Consider the following 25748-nt stretch of genomic DNA (forward strand, 5'->3'; position numbering starts at 1 on the left):
ACCCCTTGAGCTTTATAATTCATTATTTACTTATATTGTAATGCTAAATAATTCACAGATGGTCAATAGAGGAAACAATGTTTTAAAGTTGGAGCCAGGACAATGTAATCTTGCATTGTGAAACAATTGGCATTGTATGTAGTTTGCAGTTGAGTTTCTTGACACCCAACACATTAATGTTCTAGAATATGATGATTATTTACCCAACCAGAGAGAACTGGAACCAGAAATCTGATCTTTCAGACTCAGCGTTTTAAATTGACCTGATACCATATGTTCCAAGCTTGTCTTTTTTTCCAATTTAGTTTCCATCAGAAAACCTATATTAAATATATTTCTGCTGCATGATGATTGCTACCATAGCCTGCTGAAGACAGACCTCATCTTCTGCCTCCTGTTCAATCAGATTTGTCTTTGTAGAAAAAGTGCAATTGCAATGATGTATCCAGGGTTTAAAGTGGTCCTGGTGAGGTGGTGGAACTCTTGGAGGAGGACCATGGAGGCACCAGGACCTGATGAAGGAGTAGGTGGCTGCAGCTCATCAGCAACACTAGTGCCGCCTGTAGCATTGATCGACGCAGATGATGGAGTGGGCTTTTCTGTTGGAATTACTGTGCAGGGCAATGGAGGAGGTGGAACTAGTTCCCCCTACCATTACAGGTGGTGGAACTCAGTTCCACCTCGCTCCCCCCCACTTTAACCCCTGGATGTATCCTATTATATGTGCTGTATGGCTATAACTTTGTGCAACAAAATAGTCTTTTGTAATTTCCATTTCTCTCATCTAGTGTACTCATTTTTGTGAACATACTTACAGGGTGAGGCAAAAAAAAACCAGACTTTAAAGGTTAACAATAAAGGCACGGTAATTGCTATTCAAAATGTTAGTACAGTACATAATCTAAAAGTGCTTGGAAAGCAAATACAGACCAAGGGGATGTAGTTAAAGTGCAGCCGGGTTGGATCCCGGTGGATGAAATACCAACGCTGGAATCCTGAAGGGCAGCATAATGCCGGCATCAAAATCCCGAAGGAGCTCGGGATCCCAACGCCTGCAGTCCCAAATATACTTTAAGCAGGACGTGATTGCATCCTGCCACGGGGGGTGGGAGGGTAGGTTTAGGCATTAGAAGCAGTGGCGGATTTAGGGGGGGGGCAATAAGGGCGAACGCCCCCCCCTACACATACCGGGTCCCGCCACGGTGCCGGACTGGAGAGCGGTGCAGCGCGGCGGGGGAAGGGGAGACGAACAGTGACAGTGTAGTCGTGCGCACGGGGGATGCCTGGTGCGCACAGGCATTCCCCACCCCGCACACACGCCTGCTGCTGCCGCCGATTCCCGTTTCCTTGACGCTGAAGGGAGGAGAGCGCTGCGTGCGCCTCTCCTGCCCACTGTGTCCCCGTCTCCGGCAGTCATTTTAAATGTCTGTGGCTGTCAGCCAATCAGAGCTCATGGACCGTCTCTTGATTGGCTGCCGGCCCGTGAGCTTTGATTGGCTCACAAGCCGGCACTATATTTCAAATGGCCGCCGGAGACATGGGGGTTTATTTACAAAGATTCATGTTTTTGCCATTTTGAAGGGTGTTTGAACTCGAATGGTATCGGGTGCATTTTACTGCAACTTTTTGAATCCTGATACGATCATTCACTCAGCTGCCGAGTTTTGCACAATAATTTTTTCTGATGTCGATGTGATTCGTAATATCAGGCAGTGTTTTACGGGAGTGATGAGTAAAACACTGCCTGACAAAACACAAGGAATCCCGGCCGGATCTGTGAGATCCGTGCAGGGCTTCATTGTGTACCTTAAAAAGTTGTTTAAAGTCTTAAAAAATCTGAAAAAAATTGCGTGGGGTCCCCCCTCCTAAGCACAACCAGCCTCGGGCTCTTTGAGCTGGTCCTGGTTGTAAAAATATGGGGGGGAAAATGACAGGGGTTCCCCCATATTTCTTCAACCAGCACCGGGCTCTGCACTTGGTCCTGGTTCCAAAAATATGGGGGACAAAAAGCGTAGGGGTCCCCCGTATTTTTGAAACCAGCACCGGGCTCCACTAGCCAGGTACATAATGCCACAGCCGGGGGACACTTTTATACTGGTCCCTGCGGCCCTGGCATTACATACCCAACTAGTCACCCCTGGCCGGGGTACCCTGGAGGAGTGGGAACCCCTTAAATAAAGGGGTCCCCCCATCCAGCCACCCAAGGGCCAGGAGTGAAGCCCGAGGCTTTCCCCCCCATCCAAGGGCGGCGGATGGGGGGCTGATAGCCAAGTGTAAAAAATGTGAATATTGTTTTTAGTAGCAGTACTACAAGTCCCAGCAAGCCTCCCCCGCAAGCTGGTACTTGGAGAACCACAAGTACCAGCATGCGGTGGAAAACCAGGCCCGCTGGTACCTGTAGTACTACTACTAAAAAAATACCCCCAAAAAAACAGCACACACACCGTGAAAGTATAAGTTTATTACATACATGCACACCTCCATACATACATACTTACCTATGTTCCCACGAGGCTCGGTCCTCTTCTCCATGTAGAATCCTTGGGGTACCTGTGAAAAAAATGATACTCACATAATCCAGTTTAGAATCAGACCTTTGTATAACCCACGTACTTGGCAAAATAATAAAACGGAAACCCGACCACGCACTGAGCTGACCGCAAAGTTCCCACCATTGGCTACAATGGAGCGCATAGGCGCTACATTGTATCTGTGCCGTGTGCTGCCTCACAGACACTACAGGAGCACACAGCCAATCAGGAGACTGCCACGACGTGGCGCTCCCTGATTGGCTGAAGGGACCCTCTTTGACAGGAGTCAGGGGGGGTCCTGGCAGTCGGGGAAAGGGGTCCCATGTGTAAACATGGGACCCCTTTCAGTGAGTGGTCGGGTTTCCATTTTATTATTTTGCCAAGTACGTGGATTATACAAAGGTCTGATTCTACACTGGATTATGTGAGTATCATTTTTTTCACAGGTACCCCAAGGATTCTACAGGGACAAGAGGACCGAGCCTCGTGTGAACATAGTTAAGTATGTATGTTTGGCGGTGTGCATGTATGTAATAAACTTATACTTTCACGGTGTGTGTGTCCTGTTATTTTTGGGTATTTTTTTAGTAGTAGTACTACAGGTACCAGCGGGCCCGGTTTTCCACCGCATGCTGGTACTTGTGGTTCTCCAAGTACCAGCTTGCGGGGGAGGCTTGCTGGGACTTGTAGTACTGCTACTAAAAACAATATTCACATTTTTATAAAAGGCTATCAGCCACCCATCCGCCGCCCTTGGATGGGGGGGACAGCCTCGGGCTTCACCCCTGGCCCTTGGGTGGCTGGAAGGGGGGGACCCCTTGATTTAAGGGGTTCCCACTCCTCCAGGGTACCCCGGCCAGGGGTGACTAGTTGGGTATGTAATGCCAGGGCCACAGGGACCAGTATAAAAGTGTCCCCCGGCTGTGGCATTATGTACCTGGCTAGTGGAGCCCGGTGCTGGTTTCAAAAATATGGGGGACCCCTACGCTTTTTGTCCCCCGTATTTTTGGAACCAGGACCAGGCGCAGAGCCCGGTGCTGGTTGAAGAAATATGGGGGAACCCCTGTCATTTTTCCCCCCATATTTTTTCAACCAGGACCGGCTCAAAGAGACCGAGGCTGGTTATGCTTAGGAGGAGGGACCCCACGCAATTTTTTTTCCCAGTTTTTACACTAAACAGACCCTTTCCCATAGATAACCATGCACAGATCTCACTGATCCGTGCATGGTTATCCAAACTCGACTGGAAAAAGCAGGTCTATTTTATTCCTGCTTTTTTTAACGATTCGAAAAAAAAACAGACCCGCACTAGAGCACTCAGAAACTAACACCCAATTACGAATGAATAGTGAATGCCCGTATTGTATGAAATAACAGCCGTGTTTGACCGATGGTCTATTCATTCGTATTTCGGAACTTTGCAAATCAAACCATTACGAATAGACCAAACACTGCCGAGATTGGTGCTTAGTGAATTCCCGGATTGGGACTTAGAAAAAAAAAACACAAATCGGACAAACTCGGATTCTTAGTAAATACTGGCCATGGACTCAGTGAAAGGAGGCGCAGAAGAGACACGCGGTGCGCTCGCTCCCCCTCAGCATCAGAGACAGGAATCGGCGGCAGTGGCACTGGCAGCAGGAGGGTAAGCACCACTGGGGGAATATGTATCTGGCACCACTGGGGGCATTTGTATCTGGCACCACTGGGGGCATTTGTATCTTGCACCACTGGGGGCATTTGTATTCTGGCACCACTGGCTGGGGGCATTTGTATTCTGGCACCACTGGCTGGGGGCATTTGTATTCTGGCACCACTGGGGGCATTTGTATTCTGGCACCACTGGTAGCATTTGTATCTGGCACCACTGGGGGCATTTGTGTATTTGGCACCGCTGGGGGCATTTGTGTATCTGGCACCGCTGGGGGTATTTGTGTATCTGGCACCGCTGGGGGCATTTGTGTATCTGGCACCGCTGGGGGCATATGTATCTGGCACCACTGGGGGCAGATGTATCTGGCACCACTTGGGGCACTCGTATCTGGCACCATTGGGGGCATATGTATCTGGCACCACTGGGGTCATGTGTATCTGGCACCACTGGGGTCATGTGTATCTGGCACCACTGGGGACATGTGTATCTGGCACCGCTGGGGGCATTTGTGTATCTGGCACCACAGGTGGCATTTGAGTATCTGGCACCGCTGGGGTCATTTGTGGATCTGATGCGAGTTTCGGCTCATTCTATGTACTATAATGTAAATTTCGGCTCATTTTGTGTGCTATAATGTGAATTTTGGCTCATTCTGTGTGCTATAATGTGAATTTTCGGCTCATTTTGTGTGCTATAATGTGAATTTCGGCTCATTTTGTGTGCTATAATGTGAATTTCGACTCATTCTGTTTGCTATAATGTGATTTTCGGCTCATTTTGTGTGCTATGCAGGAATGGTGATTCGCCAGTCTGTATCACCAGTGCGCAGGGTTCTCTCCACTAACTGACAACATTTTATTAGTAATGGCAACAATAGGAAATTGTAGAAGCAAACGGGAAGGGCATCTCTTAGTGGGAGGAGCTACGATTAGGGGGAGGGGTCATAATTCTTAAACCGCCCCCCCCCCTAAAAGTTAAGTCTCGATCCGCCACTGATTAGAAGGGGGATTAAAAGGGTTAGGGGGTTTAAAAGGGTTAGGGTGCTGGGACGGGAAGGGGATGGTTAGGTACCGGGGAGGGGGGTTTAAGGTTAGGCACTTATAAGGGGAGGTTAGGGTTAGGCACCAAGCGGGGAGAGATAGGTTTAAGCAGCATGGAAGGCCGGGTTAGGGCTAGGCACCAGCGGGGAGGGTTAGGGTTAGGCACCACTGGGTAGGGTTAGGGCTAGGCACCCATAAAGGAGGGTTAGGGTAGGAGGCAGGGGAGCGTTACAGTACTTTCTGGGGGGCTGTCGGCATTTTGATGGTCGGGATGCTGCTGTCGGTATTGTGACCGCCGGCTTTCCATCCATCGGTATATCATACCGAATCCAGACTGAGAACCAATAATGAACTGAAGGCTGCTATAAGCCAAGATATGACAATACCATATTCAAAACCAATTGAAAACAAACTGTATTCCAGGGATGCGGTTAAGATGCCAGCTGTCGGAATACCGACACCCGTCAGAATTTTGATGCTGGAATCCCGATAGGGTCAGGAGATCTACGCTGGAATCCTTACAGCCGGCATCCTGACCATAAGTATAGTGTGCGGGTTAGGGCCGGGGGTGGGGTTGATTAAGGTTAAGCTGGGGTGGGGTAGGGGTAGAGTTAGGCTGTGGGGAGGAGGAGTTAGGCACCACTGGGGCAGGTTAGGTTTAGGCACTAAGGGGGCGGGTTAGGCTGTTTAGATGGGGGGGTTAAGTTTAGACACCACCCGGGGGGGGTTAGGGTTAGGCACCAAGGTGGAAGATTAGGGTTAGGCTGCGGGAAGGGAGGGTTAGTGGGTAGGGGAGAGGAAATAGCATATTTACCTCGCACCTGTCAGGATTTTAAAGATTGGGATGCCGGAGTTGGTATTGTGACCGCTGGCATCCTGTCCGCCAGTCACACATACTGAACCCATACCTCCCAACTTTTCTTACTTACAAAGAGGGACACACGCGCAGCAAAGCCGCGCTCGCTCCCGAAAATGGGGCTTGGCCTGCAAAAAGGGGCGTGGCTTCACAGGAGGACCGCGATCGCGAGCCACACACCCATTTTCATCACTGAGGGGGCATGCCCAGTGCTCTGTGAGCTGCTGGCATGCCCTCTCTCCCTCTGTCTGCACTGAATAGACGCTGTGCGCATGCGCACAGCGTCTATTCACCGCTGCTCTGCTAAGCAGGGCAGCGAGAGACAGAGCCTCCCAACTGCCCCCCCACCGCGGGACACTGCGGCCCACGGGTGGGACAGCGGGACAGTCCCTAAAAAACGGGACTGTCCCACGAAAATCGGGACAGTTGGGAGGTATGTGAAACCGTATTCCACTTTTACATCACGTACTGTACCACAATTTTGAATAGCATTTACAGTACCATGCCTTCTTTGTTAATCTTTAAGTTTATTTTTTTGCCTCACGCTGTATTTTCTTTTCTATTTAGTAAACTTTTGATTAATACTATAAATCTTAGTCTTATTCGATATTACCTAAGTTTAATAATGTATATATTTATGAGCATACAGTATGTTATAAAATGAAACTACAGTGAAATCCCAGCACTAGTTCTACACCTGTCTGAAAACCAGATATGACAGGGCTTGCTGAGACCTGTAGCTCACCAGCAAATCATTTTTCTTATTTTTAACCATTGTATTACCATATGCCTACCCCTTAATGCTTCAGAAAAGGTCTATTTTCTCCTAGGATATGGCCTGCCTTTTTTGTCCCTGATTTCCCTTGGAAATTCATTCCCATGCGGAACAAGCTATGGTTGGTGAACATTCGGGCAAGTGTAATATCTCTATAAAAGGGTTCGTACCTGAAACTCTGTCGGTCTCGTAATCGGCCGTATCCGCTCTTCAACGATGTCTTGGCCAGCGTCTATTCTTCTCCTCACCTGTAAGGCTGGGGCAGAAGGACCTTGAGAACCCCGGAAGGGCAACCCAAACCCAATGTGCTCAAGGACCACGACACATGGAGACGGTGACAACCATTTATTGCACTGACGATATCAGTCACCGCTGTAACTCAATTTTCATTAAACACAGTTGCATAGGTTGAACATTATTACAATATCCTGAGTCTTTCCCTGTCTTATAACAGCATTCACAGTTTTAACACCTCGAAGGTATAACTTTGACCAAATCAAACAATCAAATACTTCACCCGTACTACCAATCATTTGGAGAATAATGTCCTATTAGGGTAAAGTATGTCCTGGCAGTAACGCGGGAGCCTTCCCTAAACTGTCCACGAGGGGGGCGTTTGCAGCCAATGTCTCTCTAATAGACTGCTTATACTGAAACAGAGGACTTCTAAGGAGGCGTCAGTGGACGCAAGGTAAACAGTTGTAAACAGGCATGCAAAACCACTTTCTCCATAATACAGAACAGCAGTAATGTCTCACGGTACCAACCGCATTTGTATCCACAGAAAGGTAAGTCAGTTATCATCCAGTGATATAAACTAGTAAACAGACCAGTTCTGGCTTGCACAGTAAGAACAGGGGTTTGCACAGTCCTGTTACCTTTTGTTGAACTGTGTTGTAACAACCGGGTGCAGTATAAGTGTGAAGGTCATAACATGGACCCGTTAGGAGGCGCTATTACATAGGGAGAGTCTTTGACGGAGCTGTTTAGGGTTAGGGGCGTCCCCCTTTCTGACAGGCGGCAGTTAATGATAACCCTCTACTTTACGTGGAAACATCTATGAAGACCCAGGTACAGTACTTCTGTACTTGGGGTTCCTGTAACCCGGATAGCTGGGATATTGGGGATAAGTGAGAGTACCTGCCGTATATTCGTTGCTCCTGCTGTCTGCAGCCATGCTCCCAATCACTGCAGCCTCTCCCGTATGACTGTTATTAGGGGAATCCTCTTCCCACGCGATCTCCCCCCTTCCGGATCTCGAGCCCTTGTGCCGCGGCGTCTTTGATGTTGGGCAGGTGTCAGGAAGCCTCCGTGACCTGAGCCACCTCCCTCTCTTGTCCACGCGGCGGTGTTGTTCCTTCTCTCCGGCCGTGGCAGGCAGCAGCGATTCCAGCGGGTGGGCGTGCTCTCTTCGTTCCCCTCACACCGCGGTCCTCTCTCTCTCCGTCTTCCCGCCTCTGCCCCGATCTCCTCAGCTCACTGTTCTCTCAGTCTCCTCACTGCTTGCTCACTCTCCTCAGCTCACTGTTCTGCAGGCTGCTGCAGGACAACCTTTTTATAACTTTGCATTCCCAGGAACACATTCTATCTGGGATTTCCCGCTCTTAGTCTGCAAATTGGTGAGTCATGCACTTTGCATTTTGCAGACTGATCTGTATTGCTATGAGCTGTGCTGTTAACTCCTTCTGTGCTGCCAGCTGTAGGCTGCTGGCACAGTGCTATGCAACTCCAGCAAACATTTTACTTTTTTTAAAGTCATGCTGGCACCTGTAGTGCCACAGTTGATTTGGGCTGCAGTTTCAGGGTATCACATGCACCCCAGCTAAAATCTTGCGTGTCCTCACGCCTATGGCAGCAGGCCAAAGTCTCTAATATAAATCTCAATTTAAGCATAACAATAAACAGGTGTAAACAAATCGGATATAAGTATACAGTGGAAACGGTTAACAGTTTACTCCCTATACCTTAAAGGCGGGACGCCCTGGGTGCTGCGTCCCGACCTTCTGGTCTCAACCCCAGGGATGTCGCTCTCGTCAGGAGCGGTAATTAGGCTAGGCCGATCCTGGTCTTCAACAGGCCCATTGAACCCGGTGTTCAATGGGCCTGTTGAAGACCAGGATCGGCCTAGCCTAATTACCGCTCCTGACGAGAGCGACATCCCTGGGGTTGAGACCAGAAGGTCGGGACGCAGCACCCAGGGCGTCCCGCCTTTAAGGTATAGGGAGTAAACTGTTAACCGTTTCCACTGTATACTTATATCCGATTTGTTTACACCTGTTTATTGTTATGCTTAAATTGAGATTTATATTAGAGACTTTGGCCTGCTGCCATAGGCGTGAGGACACGCAAGATTTTAGCTGGGGTGCATGTGATACCCTGAAACTGCAGCCCAAATCAACTGTGGCACTACAGGTGCCAGCATGACTTTAAAAAAAGTAAAATGTTTGGCGTTATGGGTGGGGCTGAATGCGGTGGTGGTGGTAGTCCACCCATAAACACTAAGAGCTCCATGGGATCGTGTAAGGGTATGCCCCCTAGGGTCTCCCGTCCCTCTGCCACAGGTGGATCTGCGCTTCTAATTGGTAACTCTACGGTGCTGAGCTTGAGTTGGTCCCTTGGTACCACGCTGACTGGACCTTCCGGGCCCTTTAGGATCTTGTAGGTGTGTCGGTCGCCCTCAGGAACACTGATCACGACGTACGGGCAACTTTCCCACATAGCGTCAAGCTTGCTGGTACGGTGATTCCGTTTCTTCCAGACAAGGTCCCCAGTCTTCAGTGCCTCCGGTCGGATGTGGGCATTGTAGTTCATCTCTTGGCGCTGCTGGGCATGCTCAATTCTTTTTATTACAATTTCTCTGGCAGCTTCTATCCTCCGCTGGTGCTCACGGACCCAGTCGATCTTTGGGTCGATGGGAGGGACCACAGCAGGGGCCAATTCCAGGTCCTGGGGTAATTTGCCTCGTCGGCCGAACATGAGATAGTACGGTGTGAAGCCGGTAGAGCAATGTTCAGTGTTGTTGTAAAGATAGGTTAATTCGGGGAGTACGGTCGGCCACTTGGTGCGATCTTCTGCCACCAGGCTCCGGAGCATCCCGATGAGGGTCTGGTTAGCTCTTTCGCACAATCCATTCCCCTGTGGGTGATAGGCTGTGGTCCGAGCTTTCCGACAGCCGTAGTAGGAACACAGTTCGTGAAACAACTGCGACTCAAAGGCAGGGCCTTGGTCGGTCAAGATGCAGTCTGGATACCCATAGGGCCTGGCAAAGTGCTTCGAAAACAGTTCAGCAGTGGTTTTTGCAGTGAGGTCTTTAGCCGGGACGGCTACTAGGAATTTACTGTAATGGTCCGTTATTGTAAGGGCATACAGATATCCATTGGTGCTCGGCTCCAATTTCACGTGGTCCAGGGCAACAATTTGCAGTGGATGTTGACTCTTAATAGGATGCAGAGGATCCTTTTGGGTAATGTCGGCCTGCCTTTTCCTTGTGCATGGAACACAGTCGCGGCACCATCTTTCTACATCTTCTCGCATGCCCACCCAGAAATACCGTGTGCATAGGATAGCTTCAGTCTTTTGTGTGCCGAAGTGCCCGGACTTGTCATGGTAGGCCGTGAGCAGAAGAGCAGCTTGATCTTTGGATACAACCACCTGAGTGACTGGTTGGTGGGTACTTGGATCTATGCTGGTACGCACTAGGATCCCCTCATCCAAGTGAATGCGGTCCCTATGCCGTAGTAACTTTATCAATTCCGGGTCGGCTTTATCCCGTTGGGCCCGGGTCAATGGGCGCCGCTGGTGCAACAAGGCCACAAGTTCCCTCAGCACTGGATTCTTCCGCTGCTTCTCGCGCCAGTCGACTGTGGGAGCATCCAGTAGGGCATTCTCCCCTCGTGGAGGTCCGGTGACGGATAGGGGGTCTGACGTGACCGTTCGTCCCTTTCGAGAGACTTTAAACACCGGGGTTTCGACATCCTCATCCACATCTCTATCTTCCTCTATAATGTCCACAGTGGGTAATCGGGAGAGGGCATCGGCGTTCCCGTTGGACTTCCCACTTCGGCAGGATACGGTGTACTGGAAATTTGCTAATCGGGATACCCATCTCTGTTCCAGGGCTCCGAGCTTAGCAGTGGACAGATGTGCCAGCGGGTTATTGTCCGTCATGATGACGAACGGCGTGGCGGCCAGATAGTGTTTAAACTTCTCGGTGACGGCCCAGATGAGGGCGAGTAACTCTAGCTTAAATGCGCTGTAATTCTCACAGTTACGCTCGGTCTTGCGGAGGCCCCGGCTGGCGTATGCAATCACTCTTTCCCGCCCGTCCTGCACCTGGGAGAGTACGGCCCCTAAACCCCGGTGACTAGTGTCTGTGTAAACTTGAAATGGTTGTTCATTATCGGGATAGGCCAACAACGGGGCTTCGATTAAGGATGTCTTCAACCGATGAAAGGCTCGCTGCTGTTCCTCTCCCCAACATACCAGGGACGACCCTCTTCGCTCATGACCCGATTGGCCTCTGAGTAATTCGTGCAACGGGGCTGCCACTGCGGCAAATTGTTCAATGAAGCGTCGATAGTACCCCACAAATCCCAAATAGCTTCGGACATCTCTGACGGTCTTGGGGACTGGCCAGTCCTGAATGACTCTGATCTTCTCCGGATCGGGCATCACGCCCTCAGCGCTGACGACATGCCCCAGATACTGGACCTTGGGCTTGAGCAGGTGACATTTGCTTGGTTTAGGCTTCAGGCCGCAGTGGATCAACTGTTGGAACACTTCTTCCAAATGTCGCAGATGGTCCTCGTAGTTTCTGGAGAAGATTATCACATCGTCGAGGTACAGCAGGACCATCTCGAAGTTGCGGTGTCCGAGACAATGCTCCATGACACGTTGGAAGGTGGCCGGGGCGTTGCAGAGTCCAAATGGCATCCTTAAGAATTCGAATAAGCCCATTGGCGTAGTGAAGGCCGTCTTCTCAATGTCTTCAGGGGCCATTTGGACCTGCCAGTAGCCGCTGGTGAGGTCCAGTGTGGAGAAATACGCCGCCGTCTTCAAGGCTGTCAGAGATTCTTCGATTCGGGGAAGCGGATAGGCGTCCTTGTGAGTTGCAGCATTGAGCCTGCGATAATCTACGCAGAAGCGCAGGCTACCGTCCTTCTTCTTCACTATCACCAGTGGAGCGGCCCATGGGCTGTGGCTTTCGCGGATGACTCCAGCCTCTTTCATTTCTGCAATCATGTTCCTCACTGGCTGGTACATAGTTGGGGGGAGGGGCCGGTGGCGTTCCTTGATAGGAGGGGTTGTCCCGGTGGGAATGTGATGATACACTTCATCCGCTTGACCAAAATCCGAAGGGTGTTGGCTGAATGCAGCAACGTTGCGTCGCACCAGCTGTAATATTCCATCTCTTTGGTCAGTGGGGGTGTCAACATCGCCAATCTGGATCTCGGCCCACCATGGGGGTTCTTCCTCAGCCGCCGACTTTTCGCCGTCTGCCGCTCCTGATTGAGCCATGGTTACCCCCTGTCTCACGATGTCTTGGAAGTCGATCCAACTGACCTTCGCCACCGGACAATACTTGTAGAGTCTGATGGCATACGAATGTGGGTTCAGAAGACGGACTGGTACCCTCCCGTGTACCACCTTGGCTAGTGTCCTCGCCACAGCGAACGGCTGTTGTCCGTCCCGGTCACAGGGTTCCACCAGAGCCTCGTAGTTTCTTCCCCCCGGACCAATTCTCGTTTTGCACCACACCACTTGCTCCGAATTCGGTTTCAACAGAACAGGTTGACGGTCGGTGATTCGGGCTTTTCCAATCTCACCCTGACCATTAATGAATTTCCTTCGGCCCTCTAGTACTTTGACGGTCTGTTGCAGGGCCTTTCGCTCCTTAGGGGTCGCGGTCTTCATCTCGTGTCGCAGGGCTTCTACTAGTTCCTCTGGACAGTTTCGCAGAATGTTCATGCCTAGGATCACGGGTGGCAAGTGTGCGTTGGGCGCAGTGGTGATGAGGTATCCTTGGCGGGTCAAGGCGGTGTTTCCTACTTCCACGTCGGCTTCCCAGTAGCCTTGGAAGGCGATGGGTTGTCCATTGCTGGCTAGCAAGTGGAGCCATGTAGTGGGTGGGGACACAATGGTAGCTTCGTCCCAGTGTTGGAGGAACTCCGTGAATCGGATTGTAGAGACTTGTGAGCCCGTATCTAAGAGAGCTGGTATTTCGATCCCATTGATGCGGATGTTCAGGTGAGGGCACTCTCCTACATACTGGGGCCACCAATCCCGCGATGGCGGACCTGTCAGTGGTTCTCCTCCCGAGGGTCGGTCCCTCGCCTCGGGGTCCCCCCGTTTAAAGGGTCAAGTGGGCAGTTCCGTTCGATGTGTCCGCTCTGGTGACATCCCCTACAAATCGGTCGACCCTGTGGGTCAAACCGATCGGTAGGCCTTCGGCCTGACTCCCTCGTGACCTCCCATCGAGGGTGGCGTCTTCCACCGCGTTCTTGACGCCCTTCTCTGCGTCGGCTTCTTCTTGGTTCTTTGCCGAGTTCTTCCAGCTTCTGGCTCATCCGAGACAGGCTGAGCGTCACTTCTGACATCTGTCGGTTAAGGGTTTCGATAGGGTCTGGCCCTGTTGGGGCCTGAGCCTGCTGAAGGACTGCCCCCGCTCGGGTAGTGGTGTCTACATTCTTGTACGAAGGGATGCTCTGGAGGCTTTCTTCGTCCACTTTCCTTGGTGCCTCGTCGTCTTCAGCCTCGTTGCCCTGATTCATTCCTAAGATCTGTAGAACATCTTCTTTAAATGCAGAGAAGGAACTGTCCGGTTTTTGGCGTTTCCACATTCGTAATTGTGACCGAATCGCTTCACCTTGTGCTCCTTCCATAAATAAATTAATTAGGGTGTCATCGGTCAGTCCGGCATCCAGTGAATCTAGTGTTCATACAGCCCTCAAGGCTTCCTGTAGGCCTAGTGCAAACTCCCGTAGAGATTCGCCTGGTCGTTGCTTTCTTGCGTACAGACGGCTCTTTAGTTCTGCTACCGTTCTGCATTCAAATATGTTCCTCAACTTCAGGAGTATACAATCTGCACTCTTCTTCTCCGTATCCTCCCATGCTTCTACCTCCCTCAGTGCTGGGCCGGTTAATTGCCCCTTCAGGATCTCTACTTTTTGTTCTTCTGTGAGCGTATATAGGCGGAACAAGGAGAGCATTTTGTCTTTGAATGCCTTGAAAGTACTTGAGCCAGGAACTTGTTTTCCTGCATATGTCGGCAACCATGAGGCCCCAAAGTAATATGGCATGGTGATCGGTGATGCCGTTGTCCCTGTCGGATTTCCGGGTGCCGCTGGTGGTTGTCCCTGTGCCGAGGACGACTCCGGAACATCTGGGTTCGACATCTTGAAACGATCCTGTTCGCGGACGCCAAGTGTAATATCTCTATAAAAGGGTTCGTACCTGAAACTCTGTCGGTCTCGTAATCGGCCGTATCCGCTCTTCAACAATGTCTTGGCCAGCGTCTATTCTTCTCCTCACCTGTAAGGCGGGGGCAGAAAGACCAGGAGAACCCCGGAAGGGCAACCCAAACCCAATGTGCTCAAGGACCACGACACATGGAGACGGTGACAACCATTTATTGCACTGACGATATCAGTCACCGCTGTAACTCAATTTTCATTAAACACAGTTGCATAGGTTGAACATTATTACAATATCCTGAGTCTTTCCCTGTCTTATAACAGCATTCACAGTTTTAACACCTCGAAGGTATAACTTTGACCAAATCAAACAATCAAATACTTCACCCGTACTACCAATCATTTGGAGAATAATGTCCTATTAGGGTAAAGTATGTCCTGGCAGTAACGCGGGAGCCTTCACTAAACTGTCCACGAGGGGGGCGTTTGCAGCCAATGTCTCTCTAATAGACTGCTTATACTGAAACAGAGGACTTCTAAGGAGGCGTCAGTGGACGCAAGGGAAACAGTTGTAAACAGGCATGCAAAACCACTTTCTCCATAATACAGAACAGCAGTAATGTCTCACGGTACCAACCGCATTTGTATCCACAGAAAGGTAAGTCAGTTATCATCCAGTGATATAAACTAGTAAACAGACCAGTTCTGGCTTGCACAGTAAGAACAGGGGTTTGCACAGTCCTGTTACCTTTTGTTGAACTGTGTTGTAACAACCGGGTGTCGTATAAGTGTGAAGGTCATAACATGGACCCGTTAGGAGGCGCTATTACATAGGGAGAGTCTTTGACGGAGCTGTTTAGGGTTAGGGGCGTCCCCCTTTCTGACAGGCGGCAGTTAATGATAACCCTCTACTTTACGTGGAAACATCTATGAAGACCCAGGTACAGTACTTCTGTACTTGGGGTTCCTGTAACCCGGATAGCTTGGATATTGGGGATAAGTGAGAGTACCTGCGGTATATTCGTTGCTCCTGCTGTCTGCAGCCGTGCTCCCAATCACTGCAGCCTCTCCCGTATGATTGTTATTAGGGGAATCCTCTTCCCACGCGATCTCCCCCCTTCCGGATCTCGAGCCCTTGTGCCGCGGCGTCTTTGATGTTGGGCAGGTGTCAGGAAGCCTCCGTGACCTGAGCCACTTCCCTCTCTTGTCCACGCGGCGGTGTTGTTCCTTCTCTCCGGCCGTGGCAGGCAGCAGCGATTCCAGCGGGTGGGCGCGCTCTCTTCGTTCCCCTCACACCGCGGTCCTCTCTCTCTCCGTCTTCCCGCCTCTGCCCCGATCTCCTCAGCTCACTGTTCTCTCAGTCTCCTCACTGCTTGCTCACTCTCCTCAGCTCACTGTTCTGCAGGCTGCTGCAGGACAACCTTTTTTATAACTTTGCATTCCCAGGAACACATTCTATCTGGGATTTCCCGCTCTTAGTCTGCAAATGGGTGAGTCATGCACTTTGCATTTTGCAGACTGATCTGTATTGCTATGAGCTGTGCTGTTAACTCCTTCTGTGCTGCAAGCTGTAGGCTGCTGGCACAGTGCTATGCAACTCCAGCAAACATTTTACTTTTTTTAAAGTCATGCTGGCACCTGTAGTGCCACAGTTGATTTGGGCTGCAGTTTCAGGGTATCACACAAGAAAACCCCACACTGTGAGATTTCCAGCTGTTCTTTACGCAGCCCACCCTGTCATAGCCTAGTGCTGGTAGTTGCTTTTTTCGGGAGGTGCAGAGGAGGTGTAAACAGCATAGGGTCCTCCCAAAAAAAGCCTCTACCAGCTCTGGACTATGACAGGGTGGGCTTATCCTAGGCGCTAGCAACGCTTTGGAAGCGAATGGGGAAATTTTATTTATTTTTTTATTTTTTTAAACTATATTAAAACACCAATCATTATCATCAATATAATGTATTAGCCTATAACCGTGTTAACTGAAACACAGACATCTAGTGCTATATGCTGAGCTAAGAAACTGCCTATACTGTAATAGTGTATAAGTTATTTTTACTTAAGCAGTTTTCTGTCATAAAATAAGTTACATTTAGCACAATTACTCATCAGACCCTTTTTTTTGTTACATTTTGCATAATATATTTTATTAATTTTGATTCCTGCAATAATAGTGTTGTAAAGTTTGTTGTTATCAATGTAGGAATGGTATATTTCATAACCTTTTATCATAGAATCCGTAATGAATAAAGTAACCAGTGGTTGATTACAGTAAGGAAGTAATTTTTGTGTGGCTCAGTAGCCTGGGAACCTGAATTGCAGAAAGGATCAGACTGATGAGAAGTTTTAAGCTGGGTACACACTAAGCCATACGCTCCAATATTGAATAGTGTTTTACCTACCCTCCCGGGCAGCCAATATTGGGGGTTGTTCAGAGATGAATGCAAATGGGTGCATACGCAGCCAGATCTGCGTTCATCTCTGCACATGCTGGGGGCCGCCCAGTACAGGGCAAGGCTGCCCAGCATGTGATAGGCTGCCTTCCGATGTGTACGCAATCTAACTGAGAATGCATTGGAACTAAGGTTGACCCCTGGCAGCGCATGGGGATGCGGCCGCTATGTGTGTGTCCATGCAGCCACTGTGTGGCCTCTGCACATGCTCAGTTTGCTGCCATTGGCAAACTGTGCTGCGTGCCGCTAATGGGGCCATGTCTGTATGACCCCCATAGTGTGTATACGCTGAAAGATATCGCTAATGATATTGTTCAGTGACGTCACCCCGGCGCAGGCCCTAAAATGCTGTTTTGGCCGACATAGCCAAAATTGACTTGCATGCACAGATGACAACCATTTCGTTACCGACCTGCCACAGTGCACCTCACTAACGATACAGTGTGTACACACTGGGCGATATTACAATAGATATCGCTCAAAAGGGTGAAAATTGTTTCTAATATCGCATAGTGTGTACCAAGCTTTGCACTATCGGTCAATAAATTATTATTATTATTACATTTTATTTATAAGGCGCCACAAGTGTTTCGCAGCGCTGTACAAAGGACAGTACAGGGAGACAAAACTTAGCATTACAGTAAATAAATAACAGAAATAGAGTACAGGTAACATAGAGCACCACACATTCTCAAGACATAATACAGCTAAGATGTAAGTATTGAGGGAGTGATCATCCTACTACTAGGGGCTGGCGGCCATAGATGGAGATGAGCCTTTACCAGCAGGAGAAAAAGCGGGTAAAGATGGTTGTTGAGTAGGTGAGAGCTGCGAGTGAAATGTGTTGAGACTAGTGATGTGCACCGGAAATTTTTCGGGTTTTGGTTTTGGATTCGGTTCCGCGGCCGTGTTTTGGATTCGGACGCGTTTTGGCAAAACCTCCCTGAAAATTTTTTGTCGGATTCGGGTGTGTTTTGGATTCCGGTGTTTTTTTACAAAAACCCCTCAAAAACAGCTTAAATCATAGAATTTTGGGGTAATTTTGATCCCATAGTATTATTAACCTCAATAACCATAATTTCCACTCATTTCCAGTCTATTCTGAACACCTCACAATATTATTTTTAGTCCTAAAATTTGCACCGAGGTCGCTGGATGGCTAAGCTAAGCGACCCAAGTGGCCGACACAAACACCTGGCCCATCTAGGAGTGGCACTGCAGTGTCAGACAGGATGGCACTTCAAAAAAATAGTCCCCAAACAGCACATGATGCAAAGAAAAAAGAGGCGCAATGAGGTAGCTGTGCGACTAAGCAAAGCGACCCAAGTGGCCGACACAAACACCTGGCCCATCTAGGAGTGGCACTGCAGTGTCAGACAGGATGGCACTTAAAAAAATAGTCCCCAAACAGCACATGGTGCAAAGAAAAAAAGAGGCGCAATGAGGTAGCTGTGTGACTAAGCTAAGCGACCCAAGTGGCTGACACAAACACCTGGCCCATCTAGGAGTGGCACTGCAGTGTCAGACAGGATGGCAGATTTAAAAAATAGTCCCCAAACAGCACATGATGCAAAGAAAAAAAGAGGTGCAATGAGGTAGCTGTGTGACTAAGCTAAGCGACCCAAGTGGCCGACACAAACACCTGGCCCATCTAGGAGTGGCAATGCACTGTCCTACTACTATATATATATACTGCGCACAACTTAAATGCACCACAGGTATGGATGGATAGTATACTTGACGACACAGAGGTAGGTAGAGCAGTGGCCTTCTGTACCGTACTGCTATATATTATATACTGGTGGTCAGCAAACTGTGCAAAACTGAAATGCACCACAGGTATGGATGGATAGTATACTTGACGACACAGAGGTAGGTAGAGCAGTGGCCTACTGTACCGTACTGCTATATATTATATACTGGTGGTCAGCAAAATTATGCACTGTACTCCTACTATATATACTACAATGCAACACAGATATGGAGCATTTTTCAGGCAGAGAACGTATAATACTGGTGGTCACTGGTCACTGGTCAGCAAAACTCTGCACTGTACTCCTCCTATATAATACTGGTGGTCCCCAGTCCCCACAATAAAGCAGTGTGAGCACAGATATTTGCAGCACACTGAGCACAGATATGGAGCGTTTTTCAGGCAGAGAACGTATAATACTGGTGGTCACTGGTCACTGGTCAGCAAAACTCTGCACTGTACTCCCCCTATATAATACTGCTGGTCCCCAGTCCCCACAATAAAGCAATTAGCACACTGAGCACAGATATTTGCAGCACACTGAGCACAGTCAGATATGGAGCGTTTTTCAGGCAGAGAACGTAGATATTTGCACTTGCAGCACACTGAGCACAGATATTTGCAGCACACTGAGCACAGATATTTGCAGCACAATTTGCAGCCCAATGAACATAGAAACTGAGAGGATGCCAGCCACGTCCTCTCACGATCATCTCCAATGCACGAGTGAAAAATGGCGGAGACGCGTGGCTTTATATAGAATCCGAATCTCACGAGAATCCGACCGCGGGATGATGACGTTCGGGCGCGCTCGGGTTAACCGAGCAAGGCGAGAGGATCCGAGTCTGCTCAGACCCGTGCAAAAAAGGGTGAAGTTCGGGCGGGTTCGGATCCCGAGGATCCGAACCCGCTCATCACTAGTTGAGACGAGGGCTTAGATAACAAGAGGAAAGAGGGCCCTGCTCTGAAGAGCTAACAATCTAGTGGGAAGGGTCGACAGACAGATGACAAGAGGTGCAAGCAAGCGGGAGGTAGCCTGATGGAAGTATGCAAGCAAAGCTGATATGTTCACGGCATGAGGCAGGGGGATGGAGGCGCGGCCTTAGGACTGGGTTATGCATCGGGAGGGTATGCTTTGATGAATAGGTGGGTTTTTAGTGCACGTTTGAAGCTTTGCAAGGTTGGGGAGAGTCTAATGGAATGGGGTAGTGCGTTCCACTGAAGGGGCTGCAGCACAGGCATAGTCTTGAACAGGAGCATGGGAAGCAGTGACCAGGGCGGTGGAGAGGTGACGGTCATTGGTCGACCGCAGAGGGCGGGATGGCGTATGAAGGGAGAGGAGGTTGGAGATGTAGGGAGCAGTGGAATTAGAGATGGCCTTGTATGTGAGGGTGAGGAGTTTGAAGAGGATTCTGTAGGGGAATGGTAGCCAGTGTAGATTTTGTCGAAGGGGAGTGGCAGATGTGGCGCAGCGGGAGAGGAAGATAAGCCTAGCTGCGGAGTTCAGGACAGATTGGAGGGGAGCAAGATGGGAGCAGGCGAGGCCAGTGAGGAGAAGATTGCAGTAGTCGAGTCGTGAGATGACCAGTGAGTGGATGATAAGTTTAGTTGCTCTCTGGGAGAGAAATGGCCTAATACAAGCAATGTTGCGTAGCTGGAACCGACAGGATTGTGCCAGAGCTTGGATGTGGGGAGCAAAGGAGAGGGAAGAGTCAAGAGTGATGCCCAAGCAGCGGAGTTGGGGAACAGGGGAGATGGTGGTGTTGTCAACAATAATAGAGATATTGGTTGGGGGTGTTGCTCTGGATGGCGGGAAGATGATGAGTTCAGTTTTGTCCATGTTGAGCTTCAGAGAGCACTCAGACATCCAGGAGGAGATTGCGGAGTAGCAGCTGGAAACTTGAGTGAGGACAGAGGGGGACAGATCAGGAGAGGAGAGGAGAGGAGAGGTAGAGTTGTGTGTCATCAGCATAGAGGTGGTATTGAAGGCCAAAGGAGTTAATGAGCGCACCCAGGGAAGAGGTGTACAGGAGAATAGAAGGGGGCCAAAGACAGAACCCTGAGGGACACCAACAGGAAGGATGGAAGGGTGTGAGGTGGTGCTGGAGGCAGACACAGAGAAGGAGCAGTTAGTGAGGTAAGAAGAAAACCAGTCAAGGATAGTGCTAGAGAGGCCAACGTTTTGGAGTGTGCGAAGAAGGAGAGAATGATCTATGGTGTCAAAGGCAACAGAGAGGTCCAGAAGGATGAGCAGAGAGAAGTGGCCTCTGGATTTGGCCGAAAGCAGGTCATTGGTGACTTTCACCAGGGCAGTCTCAGTGGAGTGGAGTGGGCGAAGCCAGATTGTAGTGGATCGAGGATGGAGTTGTCAGAGAGGTAGCTTGTGAGACGGCTATAGGCCAGTCATTCAAGTAATTTGGAGGCGAAAGGGAGAAGAGAGCTGTGGCGGTAGTTAGTGGGTGATGAGGGGTCGAGGTTGGGTTTTTTGAGAATAGGTGAGTCCAGAGCATGTTTGTATGGTGAGGGGAAGATGCCAGTAGAGAGGGACAGGTTAAAGAGGTGAGCAAGGTGGGAGCAGGCAGTGGGGGAGAGGGAGCGGAGAAGACAGGAGGGAAGGGGGTCCAGGGGGCAGGTGGAGGGGGGAGGATTAGATGAGGGAGTGGACTTCCTTTTCTGAAGTGGGACAGAAGGAGGACAGGGTGGGATAGATGGAGGGGAGGGATGATGGGGGCAGGGGGGTAGCAGAGGGGTGACGGCGGGAGATGTCGTATTAAATGTCCTCAATTTTGGAGATGAAGAAGGAGGCAAAGTCAGTGGCAGTGAGGGAGCATGGGAGGGGAGGAGGAGGAGGGGGGCGAAGGAGAGTGTTGAAAGTTTCAAAGTGATGGCATGGACAGGAGGACTGAGAAAAGATGAGTGCTTGGAAAAAGGATTGCTTGGCGAGGGAAAGAGCAGAGCTGTAGGAGGAGAGAATAAACTTGAAATGGAGGAAGTCCGGCAGAGAGTGAGATTTCCTCCAGGAGCATTCAACGGAGCGTGAGCATTTTTGTAAGAAACGTGTTAGTGTGGTGTGCCAGGGTTGGTGTTTGGAGCGGCGGAGGGGGACAGAGGAGAGAGGGGCCACAGAGTCGAGAGCAGTGGTTAGTGAAGAGTTATAGAAGGATGCTGCCTGGTTGGGACAAGTTATAGTGGAAAGAGGAGTGAGGAAAGTCTCGATGGAGGACATGAATGTGGGGTTAAGAGACCCGAGATTGCATCTGGTGGTAGTGGGTCTGGGCGTGGAGAGGAGGAAGGAGGATGAGAGGGTGAAAGAAAACAGATGGTGGTCAGAGAGGGAAGGAAGAGTTTGAGAAATCAGAGAGATCACATCGGTGGGTGAAGACAAGGTCGAGGGAGTGGCCGAGATTGTGAGTAGGGGTGGAGGTCCATTGAGAAAGTCCAAAGGAGGTGGAAAGGGCGAGAAGATTAGTGGAAGCAGCATTAGTGATGTCAATAGGGATGTTAAAGTCACCGAGGATGACAGAGGGGAGGTCGGAGGAGAGAAAGTGGGGAAGCCAGGCAGCAAAGTTGTCAAGGAAAGGTGAACAGTGGCCAGGGGGGCGGTAGATCACTGCCACAAGGAGGTGAATGGGGTAGAAGAGGCGGATAGTGTGGACCTCAAAGGTGGAGAAGGTGAGGGAGGGCTCAGGTGGGATGACACGAAAGGTGCAGTTTGGGGATAGAAGGATGCCCACGCCTCCACCCTGGCGGCCATCAGGTCTGACCGTGTGGGTGAAGGAGAAGCCTCCATAGGAGAGGGCAGCAGGGGAGGTGGTGTCAGTGGAGGAGAGCCAGGTTTCAGTGATGAGAAGGTTAAAAGAGTGGGAGATGAAGAGGTCGTGGATAGTTGGCAGCTTGTTGCAGATTGATCTAGCATTCCAGAGTGCACAGGAGAAAGGAAGGGAGGGTACAGGAGAGATAGGGATAATGTTGTCTGGGTTCTGAGTGTATGTGAGTGATTTGGAATTTGGGGGGTGAGACCTGGCAGTGAGGATTGGTATGTGACAGGATTGAGGAGCCATAGTTCAGTACAGTAGTGTTGTTCAGAGGAATAGAATGGTGTGGGTGCAATATAGAATGAACAAAGAGAAGGTGTGGTGTAGTGAAAGCAAAAGACAGTGCAAACAGGATTTTAAGAAGTAATGGAAGGAACGGAAAGGCTGAGATTGATACACAGTGGTTGTAGATTGTGTAAATGAGGAGTGTGAGCAATGTCCCTCATTCCGAGTTGTTAGCTCGCAAGTGAATTTTAGCAGATTTGCTCATGCTAAGCCGCCGCCTACTGGGAGTGAATCTTAGCATCTTAAAATTGCGAACGATGTATTCGCAATATTGCGATTACACACCTCGTAGCAGTTTCAGAGTAGCTCCAGACTTACTCGGCATCTGCGATCAGTTCAGTGCTTGTCGTTCCTGGTTTGACGTCACAAACACACCCAGCGTTCGCCCAGACACTCCCCCGTTTCTCCAGCCACTCCTGCGTTTTTTCCGGAAACGGTAGCGTTTTTTCCCACACGCCCATAAAACGTCCTGTTTCTGCCCAGTAACACCCATTTCCTGTCAATCACATTACGATCAACAGAACGATGAAAAAGCCGTGAGTAAAATTCCTAACTGCATAGCAAATTTACTTGGCGCAGTCGCAGTGCGGACATTGCGCATGCGCATTAAGCGGAAAATCGCTGCGATGCGAAGATTTTTACCGAGCGAACAACTCGGAATGAGGGCCAATGTGTGAGAGCAGTAGGGCTGAAACTTAATCAGACAGGTAGTTCAGTGTCCAGGCTGTGCAGGCTGCAGGCATTGCTGGTAGTGGTTTAGGTAACTCACTGTAGTATGTTGATTGCAGTTCTTTTGTGGAGGTGGGGGAGATAGTCTGCTGTCCTTCTGTTTCTCTCCTTATATCTTCAAAAATTATATAATCATACTTTGCACTAACATACTTAGCAACAAAGATGCTTGCAGCCTTAATCTATACTAGAGATGTGCACCGGACATTTTTCGGGTTTTGTGTTTTGGTTTTGGATTCGGTTCCGCGGTCGTGTTTTGGATTCGGATGCGTCTTGGCAAAACCTCTCTTTCGAATATTTGTCGGATTCGGGTGCGTTTTGGATTCGGGTGTTTTTTTCTGAAAAACCGTCAAAAACAGCTTAAATCATAGAATTTGGGGGTAATTTTGATCCTATAGTATTATTAACCTCAATAACCATAATTTCCACTCTATTCTGAATACCTCACACCTCACACCTCACAATATTATTTTTAGTCCTAAAATTTGCACAGAGGTCGCTGGATGACTAAGCTAAGCGACCCAAGTGGGCGGCACAAACACCTGGCCCATCTAGGAGTGGCACCTATGTGTTCCCTAATGCACACCGAGTGAAAAATATTACTACATAATAGTCAGATAATACAGAGATCTTAGTTGCGTATATCTGCAGATATAGGGTTAAGCCCCCAGGCCGATCGACAAGGCTTCTCCGTCACTGGGGGTCCCTAATACTAGGTATGGGTCCGGGGTGCAGGACCCCACGATGTCGGCACAGGTCGGCCACCCCAGGTCAGCACACAGGTGAGAATTAATAGGGGTTAATAAGAAGCACAGAAGTGCTATGTAAGTGGTGTGATTAAAATAATATATACAAAGTGATAGGGAAAATCATAAGTGTTAATAAAGTGTTAGGGTGTGCCGACCTGAAGCAGCCCAGCCACACCGACACAGGGGCCACCGCACCCCACACCCACCCCATAAATAATTACAAATATGTCTGGGTTAAATTCCCAGTGTAAGGCCACATGGTAATGGCTCCTACAGCATCTGAGAGCCAGCTTATCTGGGGATACCCCTGGCTTCCCCTATGGCACTCTGGAGTCAGCAATCCCTCCTAATGCTGACCCATCCATGCCTCTCAATACAATGCACAAAATGGAAAGCTGCTCAATCAGATTGTAATGTCACTCAGGTGCTAAAAGGGAGGGGTAATTCTGTGTAGGAAAAAACTATGTGTTCCCTAATGCACACCGAGTGAAAAATATTACTACATAATAGTCAGATAATACGGAGATCTTAGTTGCGTATATCTGCAGATATAGGGTTAAGCCCCCAGGCCGATCGACAAGGCTTCTCCGTCACTGGGGGTCCCTAATACTAGGTATGGGTCCGGGGTGCAGGACCCCACGATGTCGGCACAGGTCGGCCACCCCAGGTCAGCACACAGGTGAGAATTAATAGGGGTTAATAAGAAGCACAGAAGTGCTATGTAAGTGGTGTGATTAAAATAATATATACAAAGTGATAGGGAAAATCATAAGTGTTAATAAAGTGTTAGGGTGTGCCGACCTGAAGCAGCCCAGCCACACCGACACAGGGGCCACCGCACCCCACACCCACCCCATAAATAATTACAAATATGTCTGGGTTAAATTCCCAGTGTAAGGCCACATGGTAATGGCTCCTACAGCATCTGAGAGCCAGCTTACCTGGGGATACCCCTGGCTTCCCCTATGGCACTCTGGAGTCAGCAATCCCTCCTAATGCTGACCCATCCATGCCTCTCAATACAATGCACAAAATGGAAAGCTGCTCAATCAGATTGTAATGTCACTCAGGTGCTAAAAGGGAGGGGTAATTCTGTGTATGAAAAAACTATGTGTTCCCTAATGCACACCGAGTGAAAAATATTACTACATAATAGTCAGATAATACGGAGATCTTAGTTGCGTATATCTGCAGATATAGGGTTAAGCCCCCAGGCCGATCGACAAGGCTTCTCCGATATACGCAACTAAGATCTCCGTATTATCTGACTATTATGTAGTAATATTTTTCACTCGGTGTGCATTAGGGAACACATAGTTTTTTCCTACACAGAATTACCCCACCCTTTTAGCACCTGAGTGACATTACAATCTGATTGAGCAGCTTTCCATTTTGTGCATTGTATTGAGAGGCATGGATGGGTCAGCATTAGGAGGGATTGCTGACTCCAGAGTGCCATAGGGGAAGCCAGGGGTATCCCCAGGTAAGCTGGCTCTCAGATGCTGTAGGAGCCATTACCATGTGGCCTTACACTGGGAATTTAACCCAGACATATTTGTAATTATTTATGGGGTGGGTGTGGGGTGCGGTGGCCCCTGTGTCGGTGTGGCTGGGCTGCTTCAGGTCGGCACACCCTAACACTTTATTAACACTTATGATTTTCCCTATCACTTTGTATATATTATTTTAATCACACCACTT

At 49.4% G+C, this 25748-nt stretch overlaps 1 protein-coding gene across 1 annotated transcript in view; it reads right to left on the minus strand.

The window, feature by feature from the left end:
- Positions 1 to 10984: 10984 nt before the first annotated feature.
- LOC134949877 (uncharacterized) overlaps positions 10985 to 25748 on the minus strand; it is a gene marked incomplete at its 3' end in the record, with an annotated part of 58437 nt that continues 43673 nt past the window's right edge. The window contains exons 3-4 of the mRNA XM_063938577.1: positions 14309 to 14386; positions 10985 to 12388 (exon numbers count right to left, since the gene is read on the minus strand). Of these exons, the coding sequence (XP_063794647.1) occupies positions 10985 to 12388; positions 14309 to 14386 (1482 nt within the window). The remainder of the gene's footprint in view (positions 12389 to 14308; positions 14387 to 25748) is intronic.

This window comes from Pseudophryne corroboree, chromosome 8 (assembly GCF_028390025.1).
Source record: "Pseudophryne corroboree isolate aPseCor3 chromosome 8, aPseCor3.hap2, whole genome shotgun sequence".
NCBI classification, from domain to species: domain Eukaryota; kingdom Metazoa; phylum Chordata; class Amphibia; order Anura; family Myobatrachidae; genus Pseudophryne; species Pseudophryne corroboree.